Here is a 21,509-nt window from a genome sequence, read left to right as displayed (position 1 = left end):
TCGGCTGAACCTTTGGCCAGCGTCAGGAGAGCTATTTTCGAATTTTCCTCTCCTTTTGAAAGACCGCTATGATATTTCAAAATCTGGAAAATGCCTAGATTCCTTCTAAAGCAGTCGCAAATCTACGTGTGGTTTGCTTTCTCTGTTGTCTAGATATTATCAATAGATTAATAGACTTACGTACCCACGAGACTATTGGGGCAACGGTGAAGGTAAACCACACGCAGATTGACCTGATTGCTCTAGAAGGAATTCTAAGCACGTGTAAATTTTCAGATTTTGAAATATCATAGCGGTTTCTCGAATGGAGAGGAAAAATGGAAAATAGTTGCCGTGTCGCGGGCCAAGGACCCATTCGAGCCTTAAGGGTTGCGCATGCCATCTAGCTTCATCGTTGTTGAGCCAGGAGAAAACTGTCTGTTTTATAGGAGTATTAAAACACGCTCTAACATTCATATAATTTACAATTGGCTGACGAGCCGAGCATGATGGTAAAATGTAAGAAGTAGAACACCACACGAGCTTCTTTTTGAGGATAGGGTATACGTTGTAGGAATGTCGGAATTCCCGAGCAACAACGGCAGTCTTCTCCTGCCTTGTAAAGCCAACGGCAAAAGTAACAGTAGGCGAATTGTCCATCGCCATTTTAATTCATTCTGTTTTGCGCAATGTGGCGAACGTGATTTTAAATAAAACCATCAATAAGCAGAGGACTACATCTGCTTCAGATCAACAGAATCTCATTCTTTAAAACAACACGAATGAAAAAGCGATGGACAATTTGCCTACTGTTATTTTTGCGCTGACTGTACCACTGCATGTGCTTTTAAATAGGAAGTCAGTAGTATAGTAGCATGGGGTTGCATGTGCATGAGAAATGGTAATGCTGGTCCAGGCCTCTGTTCTCGGGTGAAGCTAACAGGAAATCCCCCCAGTTGCCCAGGAAACCCGGAAGAATGCGAAGAATGGTGATGTGTGTGTGCAACATGTTTGGAAACGCGTCCTTGGATACCGTGGCATACCCCCTGTGAATGTGTGCGTGCAAGGAAATATGGTTGTTTGTGCTGTGCTCATTACATATGATGAAATACCATCAGTGCCAACTAAAATTGAAGTGGAAGTGAGTTGTAGTGTGTACGCGTGGATCATAGAACAATGGAAGTTCAAGATACAGGAATCAACACGAAAGGAGAGTTGTGTGTCGCAGATAACCTAACCCCTCCGTGTGCACCTTTGAGCTTTGAGTTATCATCCTAGGAGATAGAGGACGGAACAGCACGTTTTTTTTTTTCGCCAGGTAACATGCATGTTCTTTCACTTTATGTAAGCACGTAGTTTCTTGTAACAGCAGGTAGGTGTGGAATTTAATAACGTTGCTTTTATTTTAATGGTGTTGGTAATTTGCTTTCATTTTGTGTGTTCCGTTAATTACTGATCAAAGTACTGACAGTTTAGGATTACCTAGAGGTACTCAAGTTGTTGCTGCTGTTATTTTATTTGTTTTTCCAGCTCGCAGTTGTGTATAATTCATAAAATATTACCGATAAGCTGCCAGTTTAACGAGCGGCTAGCGACAGCTGTAGCAACTTGGAGAGGATGTGCTAACAGCACCTAACCTGATTTACCTAACCTACTCGCGTACGCTTCTAGAATATGTTAGGTTGGTTAGATTTAGTGCTGTTAGCAGAATTTGTACAGCAGAGAATAAATACGTGACGTCATAACAGTTACTACTGACGGTAAATCTCGAAACTGCTAAAAGCTGTCGATGGCCGCTCGTGTCAGTTTATATAATATTACCCTAAATTGATATTTTGTTAAATTATGTTCGAATAATATCCTTTGTGTTTCCTGAACAAGCACACATATACTATAATAGTACTGTGTTGTGTATATATTTAGGTGTGAAAATATTGAAGGTATTGTTTTTAATTTTTTTCAATTTTGACAAGATATGGATATTTTAATTTTGTTCGTAATTCAGTGAATGCAATGTTGCTCCCCAGTTGAAATCATTAAAATGTCTTAAGAGAACTGTGAATGCTAATATCTTCGCGCATTTTGTCTCAAATGTGATTTGGTGTTTGCAATTCGCACCATTTCCATTTGCCAACGTGGAAATGCACATTATATGAACTGTCCATCATTCATGTCTTACTGCTACTTTTTTGTTACTCTTGTGCACAATGAAATTGATTTGCGGGGCCTTATCTTCAGAAACCATCACCGCCCCTCTCTACAAGTTCATCGGTATTCGAATATTCCAGTTCGATTAGGATGTGTCTTTCTGAACACACAATGTGATGGCGGGGGGATAGAGTAATTTCGTTTGTCATCGAGAGGTCATGGACATCTCAGGCTATTTTGTTGTCTTAGAACCCTCGGTTGTACATTTCAAGTAGGGCTTGATGCCAATGCTAACGGTTATTGAAGGAACCTTTTACTTTGCAATAGGCTATTTTCATAAAATAACAGAGAGAGAAATGGTTGGATACGCGCAAAATATCACACTTGCACTCAAGTCTTGTAACTCCATTAAGCCTTGTTTCCATGATTATGAAAAACTAAATATGCTGACCAAGGCAGTAATTTATTTTATTAAAAACATAAACTAACGTAACGTTTCAACCTTCTAGCAAGGTCTTCTTCAGACTCTGTATCAAGTACAAAAGTAACCAGATACAACAAGAAGGGTAATATATATACACAAACATTACTCCCTCCAGACTATTTAGAAAGTTGTTTGGAACTTTCTAGCAGATGACTTTCACTTTCCAACTTTACTTTCACCTAAAAGGCTAAACACAATTACTTCCATATAGAATGTGGTTGGACTTTTTAATCCCACGCTCTTTTCCCTTCATTTTTCTTCCTTCTCCTCTCCTCTTTTTCTCTTGTCCTTTCCACTCTTTCCAACATCTTCTTCCATTCTTTGTTTAACTTCAGTCCCCCATTCCAGTTCATTGTGTCTTCTTCGCCTTTCTTCTCTATTTCCTTGGCTTCCTTCCATTTTCTCACTAGCATTCTCTTCTCCCTTCCTATTTGCTTAGCCTCATCCCACTCTATGTCATGTCCTGTTTCTCTCGTGTGTTTAAATATTGCATTTCTCTCTCTCTTAAGTCGTACATCATCCCTATGTTGTTTCAACCTGTCTTTCAGCCTTTTTTTCGTTTCTCCTATGTACACACTCTGACATTCTTTACATTTTACTTCGTAGATAATCCCTTCCTCTTCCTCTTCTCTGTTTTCCTTTTTCTTGTTAGCATTCCTCGCTATTCCTAAGATGCTTCTCCCTCCCTTCCTGTAAGTTTTAATTCCTGCTTTCCTAAGCACTTTGCATATCTTTTCTGTGGTCTTCCCCATACTCCTTATTCCAAACCTTCTCTCCTCTTTTTCTTTCTCTGCCAATTCTCCCCTGCCCGTTTTCTTACTTCTTCTGTTTATGTCCAGTCTATCCTGCTTCTCATAGCCATTCTTTTCCAGCTGTTTCCATAGGCTATTTATTTTGCCTTCTTTTTCACATTCTTTCATGCATATTTTCTTGATTCTGTCCTCCATATTCTTTCTTATGGAGGACAGAATCAAGAAAATATGCATGAAAGAATGTGAAAAAGAAGGCAAAATAAATAGCCTATGGAAACAGCTGGAAAAGAATGGCTATGAGAAGCAGGATAGACTGGACATAAACAGAAGAAGTAAGAAAACGGGCAGGGGAGAATTGGCAGAGAAAGAAAAAGAGGAGAGAAGGTTTGGAATAAGGAGTATGGGGAAGACCACAGAAAAGATATGCAAAGTGCTTAGGAAAGCAGGAATTAAAACTTACAGGAAGGGAGGGAGAAGCATCTTAGGAATAGCGAGGAATGCTAACAAGAAAAAGGAAAACAGAGAAGAGGAAGAGGAAGGGATTATCTACGAAGTAAAATGTAAAGAATGTCAGAGTGTGTACATAGGAGAAACGAAAAAAAGGCTGAAAGACAGGTTGAAACAACATAGGGATGATGTACGACTTAAGAGAGAGAGAAATGCAATATTTAAACACACGAGAGAAACAGGACATGACATAGAGTGGGATGAGGCTAAGCAAATAGGAAGGGAGAAGAGAATGCTAGTGAGAAAATGGAAGGAAGCCAAGGAAATAGAGAAGAAAGGCGAAGAAGACACAATGAACTGGAATGGGGGACTGAAGTTAAACAAAGAATGGAAGAAGATGTTGGAAAGAGTGGAAAGGACAAGAGAAAAAGAGGAGAGGAGAAGGAAGAAAAATGAAGGGAAAAGATCGTGGGATTAAAAAGTCCAACCACATTCTATATGGAAGTAATTGTGTTTAGCCTTTTAGGTGAAAGTAAAGTTGGAAAGTGAAAGTCATCTGCTAGAAAGTTCCAAACAACTTTCTAAATAGTCTGGAGGGAGTAATGTTTGTGTATATATATTACCCTTCTTGTTGTATCTGGTTACTTTTGTACTTGATACAGAGTCTGAAGAAGACCTTGCTAGAAGGTTGAAACGTTACGTTAGTTTATGTTTTTAATAAAATAAATTACTGCCTTGGTCAGCATATTTAGTTTTTCATAATCAAGTCTTGTAATGTATCACCAGAACAGCATAAAACTTTAATTATATTGAGATTATTTTGCATACCCTGTCGCAAAAACGTGTGAAGAAAATACGTCACCCAAACAAACCATCAAAACAAAACAAAATCTTGACTAAATTTATGAGTTGGTTTGGTGTAGAATTTACAACTATTTTTATTTGCGTCTTGTTACAACTTTTCGATTTTACTCGGTTCTGCTACTCTACACAGAAACTCGATTCTATTCTACCCGAAATTTCTACCAATGGTAGATATAGCGGAAGAGTGACAGGATACAAACAGTTGGGAAGTTCCTATTCCTGTGGATGTTTAAAATTAAATCCTTGAAGCTTAAACCAGAACAACATAGCCATTAAATGAACATAAAATCGCAAGTCAATTGCACACAAAACGTTGATGTTAATATAACTAAACCTCCAGAAAGAACTAATTCCATCTACAACGAAACATGTTATCACACAATCCTAACGGTAGAAACTTGTGTGTGGAAATGCTCCGTGCCCAATAACCTTATGCAGGACGCCGTACGGTAGTTGTGCCATTGGTTTATCATTGGATAACTGTTTAAATCAAGAATAAGGCCAGGGAAACAAAACAATGTTAAAGTCTTCGTAGTATCACTAGTTCCAACGAGAGGAGCCAAATGCATTTAATTCCATATGCACTTTCTGCTTCTCTTCCTCCATTCGCAAGTACATGCAAGTTGGCAGTCGCAGCTTAAAAATCACGGCTAAAATTTCTCCCCAACTTTCAAAGATCTTGTTGAATGTGGCGTGCTAAGTTAACAACAAATTAAAATTGGTATTAAAGTGAAAAAAATATAATAATAATTTGTTAATAAAATAGTGTATTATATGTATAATAGTAATTGTTCTTTCATGCTTATGATGTTATATTTCTACTATTCAATTCAACGGCTCATTGCCCTGGAAAGAAAATTTTGGTAATAGTCATGGGTGTCACAAGAACTTTGTATAGCAGGTTCAGCCCATTTATAAAACTTGAATAGTAGAAATAATAGCAATAATAATAATAATCCCAGCCTTATGATTATTATTATTATACAATAACAACTATTATAATGTAATAAGAATAAGCCATTTTATTGCAAATTTATTATTAATTATAATATATCCTTGGGGAGACTTTTATGCTTCATCCATGATAACCAAAAAGTCAATATGCTGACCAAGGCAGAATTTATTTTATTATAAAACATAAACTAGACGTTACGTTTCAACCTTCTAGCAAGGTCTTCATCAGACTGAAAAATGTATTTGGTACAGAGTCTGAAGAAGACCTTGCTAGAAGGTTGAAACCTAACGTTTAGTTTATGTTTTATAATAAAATTAATTTCTGCCTTGGTCAGCATATTGAGTTTTTGGTTCATCCACCAGATGAGTGATTCTGATTTTTCATTATCTCATTATGTTTCATACAGTTCGTGTACTGAAATTCATAGTTATTCTAGTTTGTTATTAAATTTTACACGCCTCATTTAAGAAATGCTTTAAAAGTTAAGGGGAAACTTTACTTATAAAGTTTATGTTGTGTGACATCTCACATATTTTTTTTTTGGAATTTTGTAAACTGTGGAACAATTTATGCTTGGCATTATAATTTATTGTAGAATACGAAAACATATTATTTCGAGCTAACGCAGTTTTTACTTCTGGTTATTTTGTTCGAGTACGAACTGAACTTTCTTTCTGTTATTAACATTTTTTTGTTACTTGAACAATGCCAATTTCCAGGTGGTCAACGGACCTGTTCGACACCCCCCCCCCCCCTTCCCAACGACCATGGTGTAACGAAATGATATTGTCTTGAACTAAAAGTTATTCGAATCTGTTCTCCGTATGCAGGCGCGAATCCACGGGGAGTGCGATAAGGGTGATCGCCCCCTCCAAACTGCCAGGTTTTTGGATATATTATTATGGCAAATATTTTTGAAGACCAAGTTTAACAGGCTCGTTGAGACTAATTGTTAAAGATTGCTGTTATTCCACTCATGATAGGGTAATTGAAACTGGATCTACAGTTTAAATTTGGATCCGAACCACTGTGCAATATGCCTCAGAATGGGGTCGAACCCGATAGGTTTTTGTTTTTTTTTCCTTTATTTACTTTACCCCTCATACATGTTCAGTTTACCGTAGTGATGGGAGGAATTGTGCTAACGACATACAATAATAAGAATAACCATCTATTACAGTTCTAGGCTCCCATTTTGCAAAACAATAGACCCAATCTCTAGAACATGGAAGTCAGTTCCTCTTTATACTGCAGGGTGATTCAAAAATCCCTTAACATCCTCTATAAAATGGAAAGGAGTTAGGCTGAGTACAAATGGTCGTGATATAAACAGGTTAGGCATAGGGGAAACCATGGGGGTGTCGTTGATTAAAATCATTTGCAATGGCAGGCGAACTTCTCTCCCTAGACAGCAGTATGATCTCGATGCGTTCCTCACGCGTTAGGAGCATTCTGGCACTGTTTTCACACACCTGAAAAATGAGACATTGTTACGGTCATAACTTTTTACTGGTTAAAGATACGTCGAATATAACAGTTGGACTGAAAAGTTCGTAGGCTGACTCATAGATGGCGTTACTAGAATTAAATCCATGTGATTTTTACTTAGTACTAACCTTCAAAAGATACGTGTATAAATTTCACAGCTGCCGGATAATTAGTTCGTGAGATATAGCATTGTGAGTGAAGCAGCTTTTGTTATTGTGAAAAAATGGATAAAAAAGAATTTCGTGTGTTAATAAAGCATTGCTTTTTGGCGAAAAAAATACTGTTGAAGCCAAGGCTTGGCTTGATAAACATTATTCGGACTCTGCACCAGGAAAATCAACCGTTGAGAAGTGGTTTGCTAAATTTAAACTAGGCGAAATGAGCATCGAAGACTATGCACGCAGTGGATGCCCCAAAGAGGCTGTTACCGACGAAAACATCAAAAAAGTCCACAAAATAATTTTAAATGATCGTAAAGTGAAGTTGATCGAGATAGCTGAGACTTTAAAAATATCAAAGGAACGTGTTGGACATATTGTGCATGAATATTTGAACATGCGAAAGCTGTGTGCAAAATGGGTGCCGCGCGTGCTCACAATCGATCAAAAGCAACAACGTTTTGATGATTCGGAGCAATGTTTAGCGATATTCATCCGTAATAAACACGAATTTTTCCGTCGATATATTAGAATGGATGAAACATGGCTCCATAACTACACTCCAGAGTCCAATCGACAGTCAGCACGTGATGAACCGAATCCAAAGCGTGGAAAGACGCAACAGTCGGCTGGCAAGGTTATGGCATCAGTATTCTGGGATGCGCATGGTATTATATTCATCGATTACCTCAAAAAGGGCCAGACCATCAACAGCGATTATTACATAGCGTTGTTGGAGCGTTTAAAGGATGAAATCACGAAAAAACGGCCCCATTTGAAGAAAAAAAAAGTGCTGTTTCATCAAGACAATGCACCGTGTCACAAATCAATGAAAACGATGGCAAAATTATATGAATTAGACTACGAATTGCTTCCCCATCCACCATATTCTCCAGATCTGGCCCCCAGTGACTTTTTTCCTGTTTGCAGACCTTAAAAGAATGCTCGCTGGAAAGAAATTTAGCACTGATGAAGAGGTAATCGCCGAAACTGAGGCCTATTTTGAGGTTAAAGAGAAATCGTACTATAAAAATGGCATCGAAAAATTGTATGACCGCTATAATCGTTGTATCACCCTCGAAGGCAACTATATTGAAAAATAAAATCGAATTTTGTCAAAAAAATATTTTTTACTATGTTAGCCTACGAACTTTTCAGCCCAACTGTTACTTCCACCATTGTATTTCTCGTGAAATTCTAACCTGATTTGATATATCACATCATCCCATTTAAAAATTTGAGTTGAATTCAATATGGCGGACGTTCGCTTGGAACACACCAATTTGGTTCCTCCTTGGCCTAACCTGTTTCTATCATGACCATTTGTACCCAGCCCAACTCCTTTACATTCCATAGGGAGTGTTAAGGGACTTTTAAACCACCCTGTCCTGTCGTTTTGTGAAAATGCCGGTTAGAATTGATTGTCGGTGAGACGAGGCACCCGACAGGCACGTATCTAGAAAATATATTTCGGAGGGGGTCCAAACCAATGTCTCAGATATAATAATAATTTAATTAAAATAATTAATATTATTAATGTATTAAATTATTCAATATTGTATTGTTATTATTGCGTCAATAGGTAAAAATACGGTATAAGAATAGAGATATAACAGCGCGTATTCATTCTAGTTTGCCTCTATTCAACATCACCAAAATTTGATGAAAACAAAGCAAGGATATTAATGTCAAATAGATAAAGAACTGAATATTTATTGAATAACAAAAAGGATGCTAGAAATAGTTAAATAAGGGTAAAGTTTCTAATTAATATTTTATGCATATCATCATTAGTGCTCGCGCACCCCTTCATTTTCTTCCGCACACCCTTCAGCACCTCTTTTTCATAATCTATTTTCAGTTTATAAAAACCAAACAGACTATAAACAAATGGCACGATTATTCACTAAATCCTCTTTAATATCATGCACATTTGCTTCTTTGCTTATGGTTACCAAAGAATTGGTTCAAAAGTTACCAATGAATTGGTTCAAAATTATCAAATTTAGTAAATGTTACTATGTTTTTCGTTTAGATACCATGAAGCTTAACCAAAAGTGTTTTGTTAATTCAATCGAAAACACTGTGTCGTCGTACTGAGCGTAGAATGTTAGGTACTCAAGAATGACAACTATATATTATTGTGTACTACAGAAAGCCCATTACAAGCAAGCGAAATGAAAAAAAGTCTCTAGCGAATTTCAGTTTCACTGGCAATTTCATAAAAGTCAAAAGTTCATTGGTATTTGATGTGGCTAAAGCATACATGCATGTTTCATTTTTACATTATTTCAACAGCGCGCCCCCTAAATTTCATTCCGCACCCCATCAGCGCCCCTAGATGATTGATCCTGCCCTTTCCCTAAGTACGTCCTTGGCACCTGACTGAAACTTGTGGATCCGCCACTGCCTGTAGGAGTGTGTGAAGATTGTGCGTTGAATGTTTTTCTACAATTTGTAAGTCACCTGAAGATGATTGTACCAGTCGTGTGCTCAGCGGAAGATAAGATACGCAGGTGAAAGTCTACAAGAGATATCACACCACTTGGGTTACGTGTATGCCTCCTGACATAATGCCTTTTGTGTGTGTTGCAGGCCACCCGATGACCATACAGGTTATGACCGTTCTAGTCATTTTTACGACCGCCGTGAGCGAGAGGGGGAAGCGTATCTGCGGCGAACGTACCACGTGGAGGAAGCGTACGGGCTACGTGGTCGACCGAGAGACCGCATCTACAGAAACGGCCCGTACCAACAGCTACTCGAAAGGTAAGTGCACCCATTCACTTCTTTACCTCTACCCGTGTCCATCTTGTTGCGCAACCCTCAAATCTGTGACGTCACATTTTCGGAGGGCCCATGCCCGTAGCTAGAATTGATCTCCAGGGGAGGCTCACGGGGGGGAGCTTTGTAAAATAGTCAATTTTTTAAAAAAAATATTAAATGAAGGTAAATTATGTGTGGGGGGGCCCTCATTCATTTATATATATCATATACTACACAAATACTAAATTTTCCTACATCTTTTAAAACATCTCTTGAAGTGTTAATTGACTGATACTGAAATTATCCCTTACACACCACATACTATTTTAGATGATACAGAGATGTATGTCACACACAAAAACGCACAATATTTAATCACGGTGCCCACAGTATATTCCACCCCCGGCCGAAGCAATTAAACTCCCCTTCCTTCCCAAAACTTGGGAGCTGTTGTTGACCTTTGACGCAGAGGCTGAGGGAACTTGCATGATGACATCAAAGTCACAGATTTCTATCTAAACGGGAGGAAGCAACAGGGACAGTGAAGGTACAGATAAAGAAGCTCCCCTATGAAAGAACTTTCTGAAGTCTAGAGAATATTCTAAATACTTGCATCTACTTCTGCTCGTAAACAAAATGAGCGAATGTAATAGATACTGTTCATATTCTGTGGATTTATTCTTAAAGTTGTGAGTTGCCTACATTTTCACTCTTCACTGCAAACAAATTATGCAAAATAGTTTACCTAATGTAAAGGGGGGCTGAGCCCCCCCTGGCCCCTACCTGGCTACGGGCCTGGGAGGGCCACCTACCCAAGGTGTGCGCTGATTTCTTTGTGAACGTAAGTTCGGAAATTGAGGACCTAAAAAAAAAATAATAAATAAATAAAAATGATCTGTAGAATGACCTTAATAGTATTATAAAATGGCCTAAAAATTTTTAAAAAAATGTCCAAAAAATATTTTATAATATTTCATAAATTACACAGCCGGCGTCAGTGGCGTAGTGGTTAGCACAGTGCGCTACGACGCTAGAGGTCCCGGTTTGGAATCCCGGCATGGGTGTTTGTGAGTGTCCCTTCATCAATGTCATCATATCATCACATCCTCATCTTCGCGATTAGCCAAAAGTGGCAGAAAAGCGTAGTAAAATAAACCAAATTACAGGAGATTGAAAAATTCGATAAAACAAGTTGTTTGTTAACCACCTTTTATATATATAAATACGCCACAAGGTTTTCCTGTGTGTCATTCACCTTCTTTCAGAGTTGGCCTTACACGTTGCAGTAATCGGAAAACATCTGAAAATACAGTTGTGTTTTGCATACATCAGACTAGGATTTTTCAAATGTTACTAATTTTACTTTAAAAAAAACACATATTAAAACCATAATAGTGGCCAGCAAGGAAACCTGAAAGTAGGCTTTACTCGAAGTGTTTCATGTTTTCTGAAGAAAAAATAATTTTATACCACAATTAATTATTTAATCCATTGCCAAAAAAGTCAGTGATATTAATACCGTGCTTTTGCATTAACCATAATTTCGATTAATTGCGCGTACTCGCTAAAAATACCATGTTAGGAAATTTTAACATCTTAGCTACGTTAGCAAATGCATGTAAACTTCACAAAACAACAGGGAAGTAGGAAACGAAACCTGAAAATGATTTTAAAAATTCACCAAAACTGCAAGAAACACTGAAAAACAACCTAAAAGGCCGGAAAAAGCAAAATAAAAACGGGGAAAAAAGAGAATGTGTGCTAAAAATATTCTTTATCAACGCTTCCTTTCCCTCGAAAAAAAAAGGTAGAGGGATGGAGAAAGCAAGAGAATGTCCTTTTTTTAACTAGGAAGAGAGATGAAAAACCCTCACAACTGCCTTTCTTTTCTATTCTTTTCTGGTCTCTTAACTAATCTGTGGGTGTAAAATTTTATAGAAACAGGAAAAAGATGGAGAAAATAGATAAGGATGAGTGGTGATTAGATGAAAATAATGATGACGTCTGCCATTTCTGCCCTCTTACAATTAATTATACATAATTTATAAACAAAGATTCATATTCTTTATTTCCGTTGACCCATGTCCATAGGTATAGAAATCGTCATATAACAATACATACAGTAATAAAATATTAATACAATTTTAGACAAGGATTACAGTAATGATTTTAAGAACTACTACATGAAGGAAATCCAAATACACTAATAAAATATTAATACAATTACAGACAAGTATTACAGCAATGGTTTGAAGAACGTCTACATGAAGGAGTGAAATTACATACAATATTTAAGGCGAGCACAATAATAAGCGAAGAAAATTTTTTAGTGTAAAAATAAAATGTAAAAGTAAATATGTGAACTTATACAACATGGAAGAATGCAATATATATACAGAACCGATTAATGATCATTTAGGCACAATAATAGCATATAGTGAATACTTCGTACATGATAATATAAATAGTATAATTCCATTTTCTGTACAACCGAACACTCTTTGTTGACAATTTATGTAATTTAATATTTACAAATTTAGAAATTCATTTATTGAATAAAAACAATGTCATAATAAGAATTTTGTTAATTCCCTCTTAAATTGGGTACTTGATTCCATTGTTTTCATGTGATTAGGTCATTTATTATACAGGTGGATACCTACGAATTTAGGACCTTTTTCAAGGAGAGTGGTATTATGAGTTTGGATATGTAAGTTAGATACACACAGAACGAAGTGTTTGTTGTTTAAATCGGCGACAAACCAGAACCAAATTATTTCAGTAACCGTGCACATTTCTTTAGTTACCGAATAATTTGGTCAAAATTAGCAATTTTAGTAAAGTCTACGAAATTGTTTTTTTATGGGGTTAGCAAAAAGGTCGGCTGGATCTTTAACCTACGCCAGGGCAGCTATTTTCGAAATTCCTCTTATTTCGAAAAACCGCTACAATATTTGAAATTCTAGAATATTACCCCTACTTAGAATTCCTTCAGTGGCCGCGGTGGCTCAGTCGGTAACGCGTCTGACTACCATGTTCAAGGTCCCGGGTTCGATCCCCGGCCGGTTCAAATCCGGGAACTTTTCTAACGGTGGAAGCGGCCCCGGCGCCTACCCAGCGTCGAATAACATGGGTACCTGGGGGAAACCCTAGGGGGTAAAGCAAGACCATCTTAAGGTTCAGGCCGCAGCGCTCAGTCAACAGGTCATCATCTGTAGGCGATCGTCCTAACGGTTGTGTAAACCCATTATCGTATTTTTATTGTAGAGAATTAAGGTATATTTATTTCTTTTATGATGTTAAATTTTGACATTTACCCTCCCGATGAAAATAGTAGAATATTGAATATTTACACTAAAATTTTCATTCAGGAAGTCACTATGGCCATATCAAAAATTCCTACCATAGCACAAAGAAAGAGTTGAAAACCGTTAGAACCTTCCTGGCGGAAAAAATTAAACATTGTATTTCTTTGAAAAATATTATCCGGAATATTTGTCAGCTACAGTAAAACTCGTTACAGCTTTTGTATGAACTTTTGTATGTAAAAATCAATGGATTAAATCAAAATCCCGCATGTTAGGTCGACCGTAAACTTTACCCAAAATTAATCAACCAGATAATGCAGTTATTCTGTGTAGCTATACAATCTCAATACAAAAACTTAATTTCTATAACCTCTCAGCAAATGTGCAAAGAAATTGGTACAAGGGCAATGTTACATTTATGTGAATAAAGAATAAAGACTAAACCTAAATCACTTGTCACATTGTAATTTCGACCCTTTTGACTTTATTGAACGAAATATAATAAACAAATTGAATATTTTCATTGTCGTTAGTAGGATGTGTGACAGATTTTCAACATTTTTATTGAAAAAAAAAAACATTAATATTTCGATTCATTTGGAAAATGAACATTTGGAATATTTCCTTACACTGTGTTTACACTCTGTTAATAAAATCGTGAAGAATGTTAGTGAATTATGAAACGTTAACACTGATTTAATAATCAAAATTACGAACATCGAAGCTTCACAAAGACAAAATATAGAATAACAGTTCACACGAAACAATTTTATAAAATGTATTACACTTGTAGTTCATATTAACATAGCTAGGTAATAAAATGCTTTCTGCGTGAGAACATTTGTGTTTCAAACATAAGTAATATAATCTTGGATAATTTTACACACGAATATTTCATCAAAGTTCTTGTTACATATCGTACCCTTGTATTTGAATTCATAACATATTCGTATCTTCCCTTAGCCTTCGATTAGCCTAAAGAAGCATAAAAGCGGAGTAAAATACGAACGTAAATGTACACATGTATCAATTTGGCCCAGTTGTAAAGTTTTCTTTCGTTAAGCATACTTTGAAACTGAAAATTTGTATATATTATATGAATATTTTATCGAATGCTTGCATAACAGTTACACTAACAAACTGCTTTGGTAGATATGACCGTAATATTTTAAACGTTGACTAAATCTTGAAACAAATTATTTTGCAATCATAAGAAACAACGCATATTTACGTTGTAATTCAGATTTACATAAATTATTTGATATTTCTAGAAAAAACTTATTGACTAGAGATTAAAATTGACCAAATCAAAGAGTATACTCGCATTAGATGCCTATTCTGAACACATGAAATCTTTACATCATGAACTATTTCTGTTTTTTATTTATGAGGATGAAACCTTTGTTACTTGACTTGCATTTTTTCGTAGGAATCACGTGGAATTTCCCTACACATTTCTTATTTTCGGCAACATCTTGAAGAAATGTGAACTTTACTCTTACCTTTTCCATCATAATTGCCCCTGCAATTGAGCACACAACACTTATACACCATACCTTTTGTACATTTAAGCATATTTATACGTCAAACACTTATACACCATACCTTTTGTACATTTAAGCATATTTATACGTCATGTAAACTCGAATACAGTTCATAAATATTCATTACAATTCCACATTCACTAAAAAGGTCCAACATTGATTCCCAAAAAGCAAATCAAACATGGCGGCTATCTCGCCTCCAGTTGCTGACGCTTAGTCACGTGACCAGAGCAAGCCATCAGGCTTTCAGATAGAGAAGGTAATGGGTAAAGGCGGTCAGGGGCGTGATGCTGATCACAACCGGATCACGACCGGATCAAGAAAGTGTGGGGCGTTACCCCCACACCCCCTATACGCCTTCATGGCGTGGTGCTATGCACAGGGGAACACTTAGAATTCCTTCTAGATCATTCCCGCGAATCTTCGTGTGGTTTAGGTTCGCTGTTGTCTAGATATTGACAATAAATAGTTCAATAGGCTTAGGTAGTCACGTGCAGGTGTAATATTCCAGGCTTCGGATTTCGAAGATGGCCGTCGAAGTCCAGCCGAGCCTTGATAGAGAATAGTATATATTGCCATTACATAATCAAAATACAGTCATTACGTTCCATTCCGAATGTTAAACCCTGAGTTCAAGTCGTCTGTAGGGAAAAACGTGATCAAGAATGCAAAATGTGATGTTAGACACCCAATAATACGAGTGATCAAAAAGTCACGCAACCCATGTAACATTTGTTTGAATCTGTGTTACCTGGGCGCATCATTACGAAGCCACTATGGCCGCCCAGGTCTCCCGATCTCACTCCGCCGGACTTTTTCCTCTGGGGATTTCTGAAGTCTGCGGCCTACGTAACGCATCCACACACTTTGGATGAACTGAAGACGAATATTCAACGTACTGTGGACAACATTTCATGTTGATTGATTGATTGATTTAGTTTATTTTACTTCGCGTTTTGTGCCTCTTGGCTAATTTGCGAAGATGGGGATGAGTGATGAAATGGATGAAAATGGACATTCACAAACAACCATACCCGACCGGGATTCGAACCCGGGACCCTTGGCGTCGCAGCGCGATGTGCTAACCACTCGGCCACAGGGTCGGGCAACATTTCATGTGATACACTCCAGAGGGTCTTCAGGAACGTGATCAAAAGGGTGCACATGTGTGAGGAACTGAATGGTGGCCATTTCCAACATCTTTTAATAGTCCCTCCATGGGTTGCGTGACTTTTTGATCACTCGGTAGAAAGGAAGTGAAGAAGAAACTGCGGCCTGTAGACTAGACACAACTTATATATATATATATATATAAATAATTGCCTTCCCCTTGACCTACAGCTTAGAATGATACGGGAGGCAGTGAAATGTTCCCTCGTTGGGAATCGAACCCAGGAACCATTTATGTGATAGCGGCACTCATTACTCATTTTGCAAGCTCATTAATACTTCAGTGTCGAAGTGTGGCATGCATGTATCAAGTTATTAAATTTGTTCGCCAACAAGTCTGGAATATTACACCATTTTCGTTTATCAATAGCAGTGGCCATTGTGAATTGAGCGCCAATTATAAGTGAAGTACGTAGGGTTTCCACATTTGCAACACTTACTTCGGTGATTTTGATCGCAGCTTTAAGCCATATAACATTTAATAGTGTTGCACCGGGGCAGAATGTTTCAGAACTCTCGCCAATAACGTATAATTCCATTCCGAAGTTTCATTATTGCAAATCCGCAACGATGGAGGCACATTGCACAGTGCTTCGGATCCCACGTTAAACTGTAGGTCCAGTCCAATAGGGCACATCTGAGCATACAATGGACTGACATATCATTATTACTCTATATTATGGATAGGGCTGAGATTATATTGACCAGGAAATTGCCAAAAATGCCCTAAAAGAAGGCATTTATGACTTTAAAATAGCTTTGTCCTTTCATTAAATAAGCTAGAAATAACCGGGCCCCGTGGCGAAGTGGTTAGCACATCGCGCTACGACGCCAAGGATCCCGGATTTGAATCCTGGCCTGGGCGTGGATGTTTGTGAGTATACATTCATCAATTTTCATCACTCATTCCCATCTTCGCAAATTAGCCAAAAGTGGCACAAAAAGAGAAGTAAAATAAAGCGACTCAATCAATCAATCATAAACTAGAAATAAAGAATTTGGACAGGAAACTCGTAAGTCATAATTTATAACCTAAATGTATTTTTTTAAAAAAACGAAACAATTCTGCATCTAGCTTTATCATCGAGTTCAGTGTTTGAGTTTGCAGTCTGTTAGAAATATTTTCTACACCAACAGTTGTCATTTAGCACAGGGAATTATCCACTCACCCAAATTTTTCACAAAGACCCAATGTATGACCGTAATTTGTGCTTAACCCCCCCCCCCCCTCAACGGAAAATTCTGAATAAACCCGTGAACTAGCACACTGTTTCAATATTTTAAAACATTGTTAAGTGTAAAAATATTTAAGCTCCACAAGTAAGGAAATGACCCAAAAATTGTTAGAAAATTGCACAAAATTCCCTAACACATTCGTCTTAAAAGCTTTGATTAGTTACAAGTAAATGCTAAAGCAGGTACGTTTCTGGATTACCAGAGAGAAAATGCAGTCACCACAATCCTAACCTAATTGCGAATCATCTTTCTCCTATCACTGCATTCTCACGTGATTGAGCATAGCACTACTATGAGTAATGAGTGCCTACTCTACATTGCTATGTAAGGTATCATGTGCTGGTCATGGCACTACCAGAATCGTGTCAACTGCACAATATGACGTTTGCACACGCTATACGCTGCGGTTGAAAGGGGAGGCACACTGTAAGGCGAATCCACCCTGAGCTACGTCACAGGTTGCGTTCATTGGTAAAGTTGAAGTCCTGATTCGAACGCCACTTTTCTGCAAAGAAAGTTCCGAAAGATCAGTTCCCTCTGTTACAGGAGCAAACAACCATCCGTCACGTGCGCCTGGAGCCCAGTATATCCTCCCCTCAAACCTTTCCCACCAATAGCGTCCGTTTTAGGAGCTGACAGTTGTCATTCAGTTTCTTTAGAGATTTCATAACGTGAAGTTGCGCTTATCTTTGCTAGCGTGTGTTATTGTGTTGTGCTATTTTTTTCATACAAGGTGGAGACCTTGGGAGTGTAACGCCACAGAGAATGAATGACTGTCTAAACACTGCACGTAAAAGTGACAACAGCACTCTTCAGAAGAAAAAAAAACTGTCGTTCGAATCAGGACTTCAACTATATATGCACGAATGTAGGGTTTTCAATTATTAGAGGCAAAAATTGTTCCATTTTGAAGTACAGGCACAGTTAAGTGTAACGAGGGACAGCTTTCCGTGGGCAAAAGCAAGGACGACGTCAGTCTCTCAGTGCCTGGGGGTGGGTGGGCATGGGCGTCCGGAGAGGGGGGGGGGGCAAGTGGGTGCCGTGCCCCCCTGGAAAATGAAAGTCAACCAAAAATTATATATTTCACACACATAATTTCATTTCAGCCACAATAATATGTGTTAATTATTGCACGAACATAGTAAATTCAAATTTAAGCAATGTTTTTTGAGAAAACAACACTATTATGGGAAAATGTGCCTTGTTCCCCCCCTGGGAAAAATACCTTCCTTGCCCCTCCCTGGAGAAAATCCTGCGGTCGTCCATGTGGGTGGGCTGAGGATAATTTGGAGGTTCAGGTTTTACCAGTACAACTCGAATACTTCTATTTATGGGCAGCGGATCTTCACCTTTCATTTCCTCCTTAAATATATATTGTTGTTGTTGTGGACCCCAGACCTTAACTTGCCTCTCCGATGGTATTGTGGTAACGTCCTCGCCTTGTAATCGAGGGGTCCCGGGTTCGATACCCGGTGGAGGCACATACTGGTTCGGATCCTACTCTAAACTGTAGGTCCAGTCCCGATTAGCCTTTCTGTGCATAAAGAGGACTTAAGTGCATCAAGCATCGGTTTAAACTTGCCGTCACTGCCACTTTTGGCCAATACACTGATGATGATGAATGGATGGTGAAATTGATGAAAGAACAGTCAGAGACGTATATGGACAGAACACAACAGAAACCCCACAGAGGATTATAGTGGATGCGATTCCAGACGCCAGAGCCTCGGTAGCCTGCAACAATGCAGTAATGGTGCACTGCGTGATAAAGTGCATTACAATACTCATGTTTTTTTTATGAATAATTATATTACGTTGAAGTTTTATAATATACGATTTTTATATAAATAACTTTTTATTTTATTATGAACAGTGGATTGAAAACAATAGAAATATTTTCTCGTTTTTCCCTCCAGCTATCCCTGAAACATTTTAAAATCTTTATGTACTAAGTGACAGTCTCCACTACAAGTGGAAATGTTTATAACTAGGTATCGGATTTTTAGGTAAATAAATATTTTTTCTGCGACTATATATGATTTCGTAAGTGAGTTACAAATTCCGATCATGGTAACTGGAGCCTATATACCAAATTTTATTTCACATAAAAACTCATATTTTCCAATTTTTTTTGTGAATACATATTTCTTAATGTTCGCTCATAAATGCATAAAATGCATATTTTGTCACAGAAATTCCACATAAAATTTCATATTTACTTCCCCCCCCCCCCAGAAAGAAATCATTGTGTAACATTTCAAATGTATTGGACAGTGAACAGGAAGAAAATATTGGATATTTAAGTGTGAGTGAAATATCATGCCTTAAGTATGCGAGGTTCACTTCCTGGAACGAACATTTTCGCAGTATACGGCACTGTTTCAGGACAATCGTCAGTCCCTTGTAATGGACAATTTAATTATGACAGTCGTGGTGTATTGTAATTCAAAATTATTCACCAAAACATGCTAATTTCATCTGGTGAGTAGCTGTTTTAAGCAGAAATTGTCGACATTTTTAGCACATAAAAATGCATATTTTCCATTTTTAAGTACATAAAATGTAAATATTTTCCATATTTTTAGCACCTAAAAATCCGAGCCCTGTATATAACTTTTCTTCATGCTTCCGCGGACCCCCTAGGGACACGCGGGTCACAGATTTAGAGCCACTGCTCCAGAGCATTGCAGTGTGAATACTCCAGTTATGTAAGGTACACCCAACGGCAAAAGAAACAGATGGCGAATTGTCCATCACCATTTTCATTCGGTCTGTATTGCATAATATGATGATAATAAATTGAAATAAAGACGTCAATAAGCAGAGGGCAATACCTGTTTCGCGCCAACATAATTTCATTCCTTAAAACAACACAGGATGTAGAATAAAAAGTCATGAAAATAACGATGGACAATTTGCCTACAATTATCTTTGCCGTTGACTGTACCATGTTCTCAGGCTGGTTAACTTTGCTGGCGAGATTGAAAATGAGGTGTGGATTGAGTATTACCCAATTGGAGGTGTACGTAGCGAACTGCAAGACGTTTAAAACTATGATGACACTTTCTGCGTGATTTGTACCAGTAGTGTGCCCAGGAATTTCGAAAGGTGCATCTATACTTCTTTCAGTAATCAGTCCTATGACTCGCACCAACCCCCTTGGGCACGCCACTGATTTGCACGGCATATTACTTTAGACTTTGAATGATAACTGAGCTATATTACTTGTGTGAGTTTAGATTTCAATAAAGCATTTGGTTCTTTACAAGACACGACGAGACTGTGGCAAGAAATTGATATTTAAATTGCGACTGAATTTAAGAACAAAGCTAACTTATCCGGTTTTATATACAGTACTACCGTTTCGAATATATTTAAGGGGCTGAACCCCCCAAAACCCACGATCGGCACGCTCTTGGTCGCTGTGTTTACATCGCAGAAGCGCCAACCAGTGCTCGCATCTGAACGTTCATATAACCGTCATGCTGGAGTTGCCGCGTGTACTCTTGTGCACACGTACCCCGGCCCGGGATGCGCAGTTGGCCTTGTGCAAAAGGGGGAGGGGGGAAGGGGAGAAGAATAAAGCGACGATGACGTGCAGTTATCGAATATCCCAAAGTTGTGCGTGACTCAAGTTTTATTGAGCAGTGTGGCAACAGCGGTACGTTCGCTCGTTCGTGTCACTTTGCCCCTTCGTTCCCCCGCGTTCATATTGATTTCTGCCCGGCCCTGCTCAGCTCGTCTCCGGGGATCAATACGAGTTTTTCCTCCGCGTTGCTAGGCAACGTATTCGCCAGCAAGCAATGCGGTTTCTGTTTACTGGTGCAGTCTGTCCGCTCTCGGGAGGTCATGTGACCTACTGAGTTGAATGTAGATTGAATACTTTCGTACGGCGTTTTCCTGTCGCAGGAAAATCTCTCCTGCACAGCGCGTAAAAATAATCCCTGAGAATTTTATTTCGCGAAATAAGAAAATATGTTTTTGGTATAAATATTACGCCTCTTAGAGCAGGGGCACGTATTACGTATTCATGTTTGCGTGCGGCATTGTAGAGCGTCACAACATTCTGCACGTGAGCAGCGCGTAAAAAACAAACAGCTGAATTACAAAGCCTCCTGGATGGCAGAGTGGTCACGTTGTCGCCTTGTAATCAAGGAGTACCCGGCAAGGTTGTTAAAGTTTCAGGAATTTTAAGTATATTCAGTTCCGG

At 38.1% G+C, this 21,509-nt stretch overlaps 1 protein-coding gene across 3 annotated transcripts in view; it reads left to right on the top strand.

The window, feature by feature from the left end:
- Positions 1–21,509, top strand: part of LOC145996207 (uncharacterized) — a 258,493-nt gene that overhangs the window by 165,631 nt on the left and 71,353 nt on the right. For all 3 annotated transcript variants that reach the window (XM_083132625.1, XM_083132626.1, XM_083132624.1), the window contains exon 3: positions 9,871–10,044. In XM_083132625.1, coding sequence (XP_082988751.1) covers positions 9,871–10,044 — 174 coding nt within the window. The remainder of the gene's footprint in view (positions 1–9,870; positions 10,045–21,509) is intronic.

The sequence above is a fragment of the Lepisma saccharinum genome, chromosome 12 (assembly GCF_977018435.1).
Source record: "Lepisma saccharinum chromosome 12, izLepSacc3.1, whole genome shotgun sequence".
Lineage (NCBI taxonomy): Eukaryota > Metazoa > Arthropoda > Insecta > Zygentoma > Lepismatidae > Lepisma > Lepisma saccharinum.
Note: the sequence above shows the minus strand (reverse complement) of the source record. Positions and strands in the feature narration are given on the sequence as shown.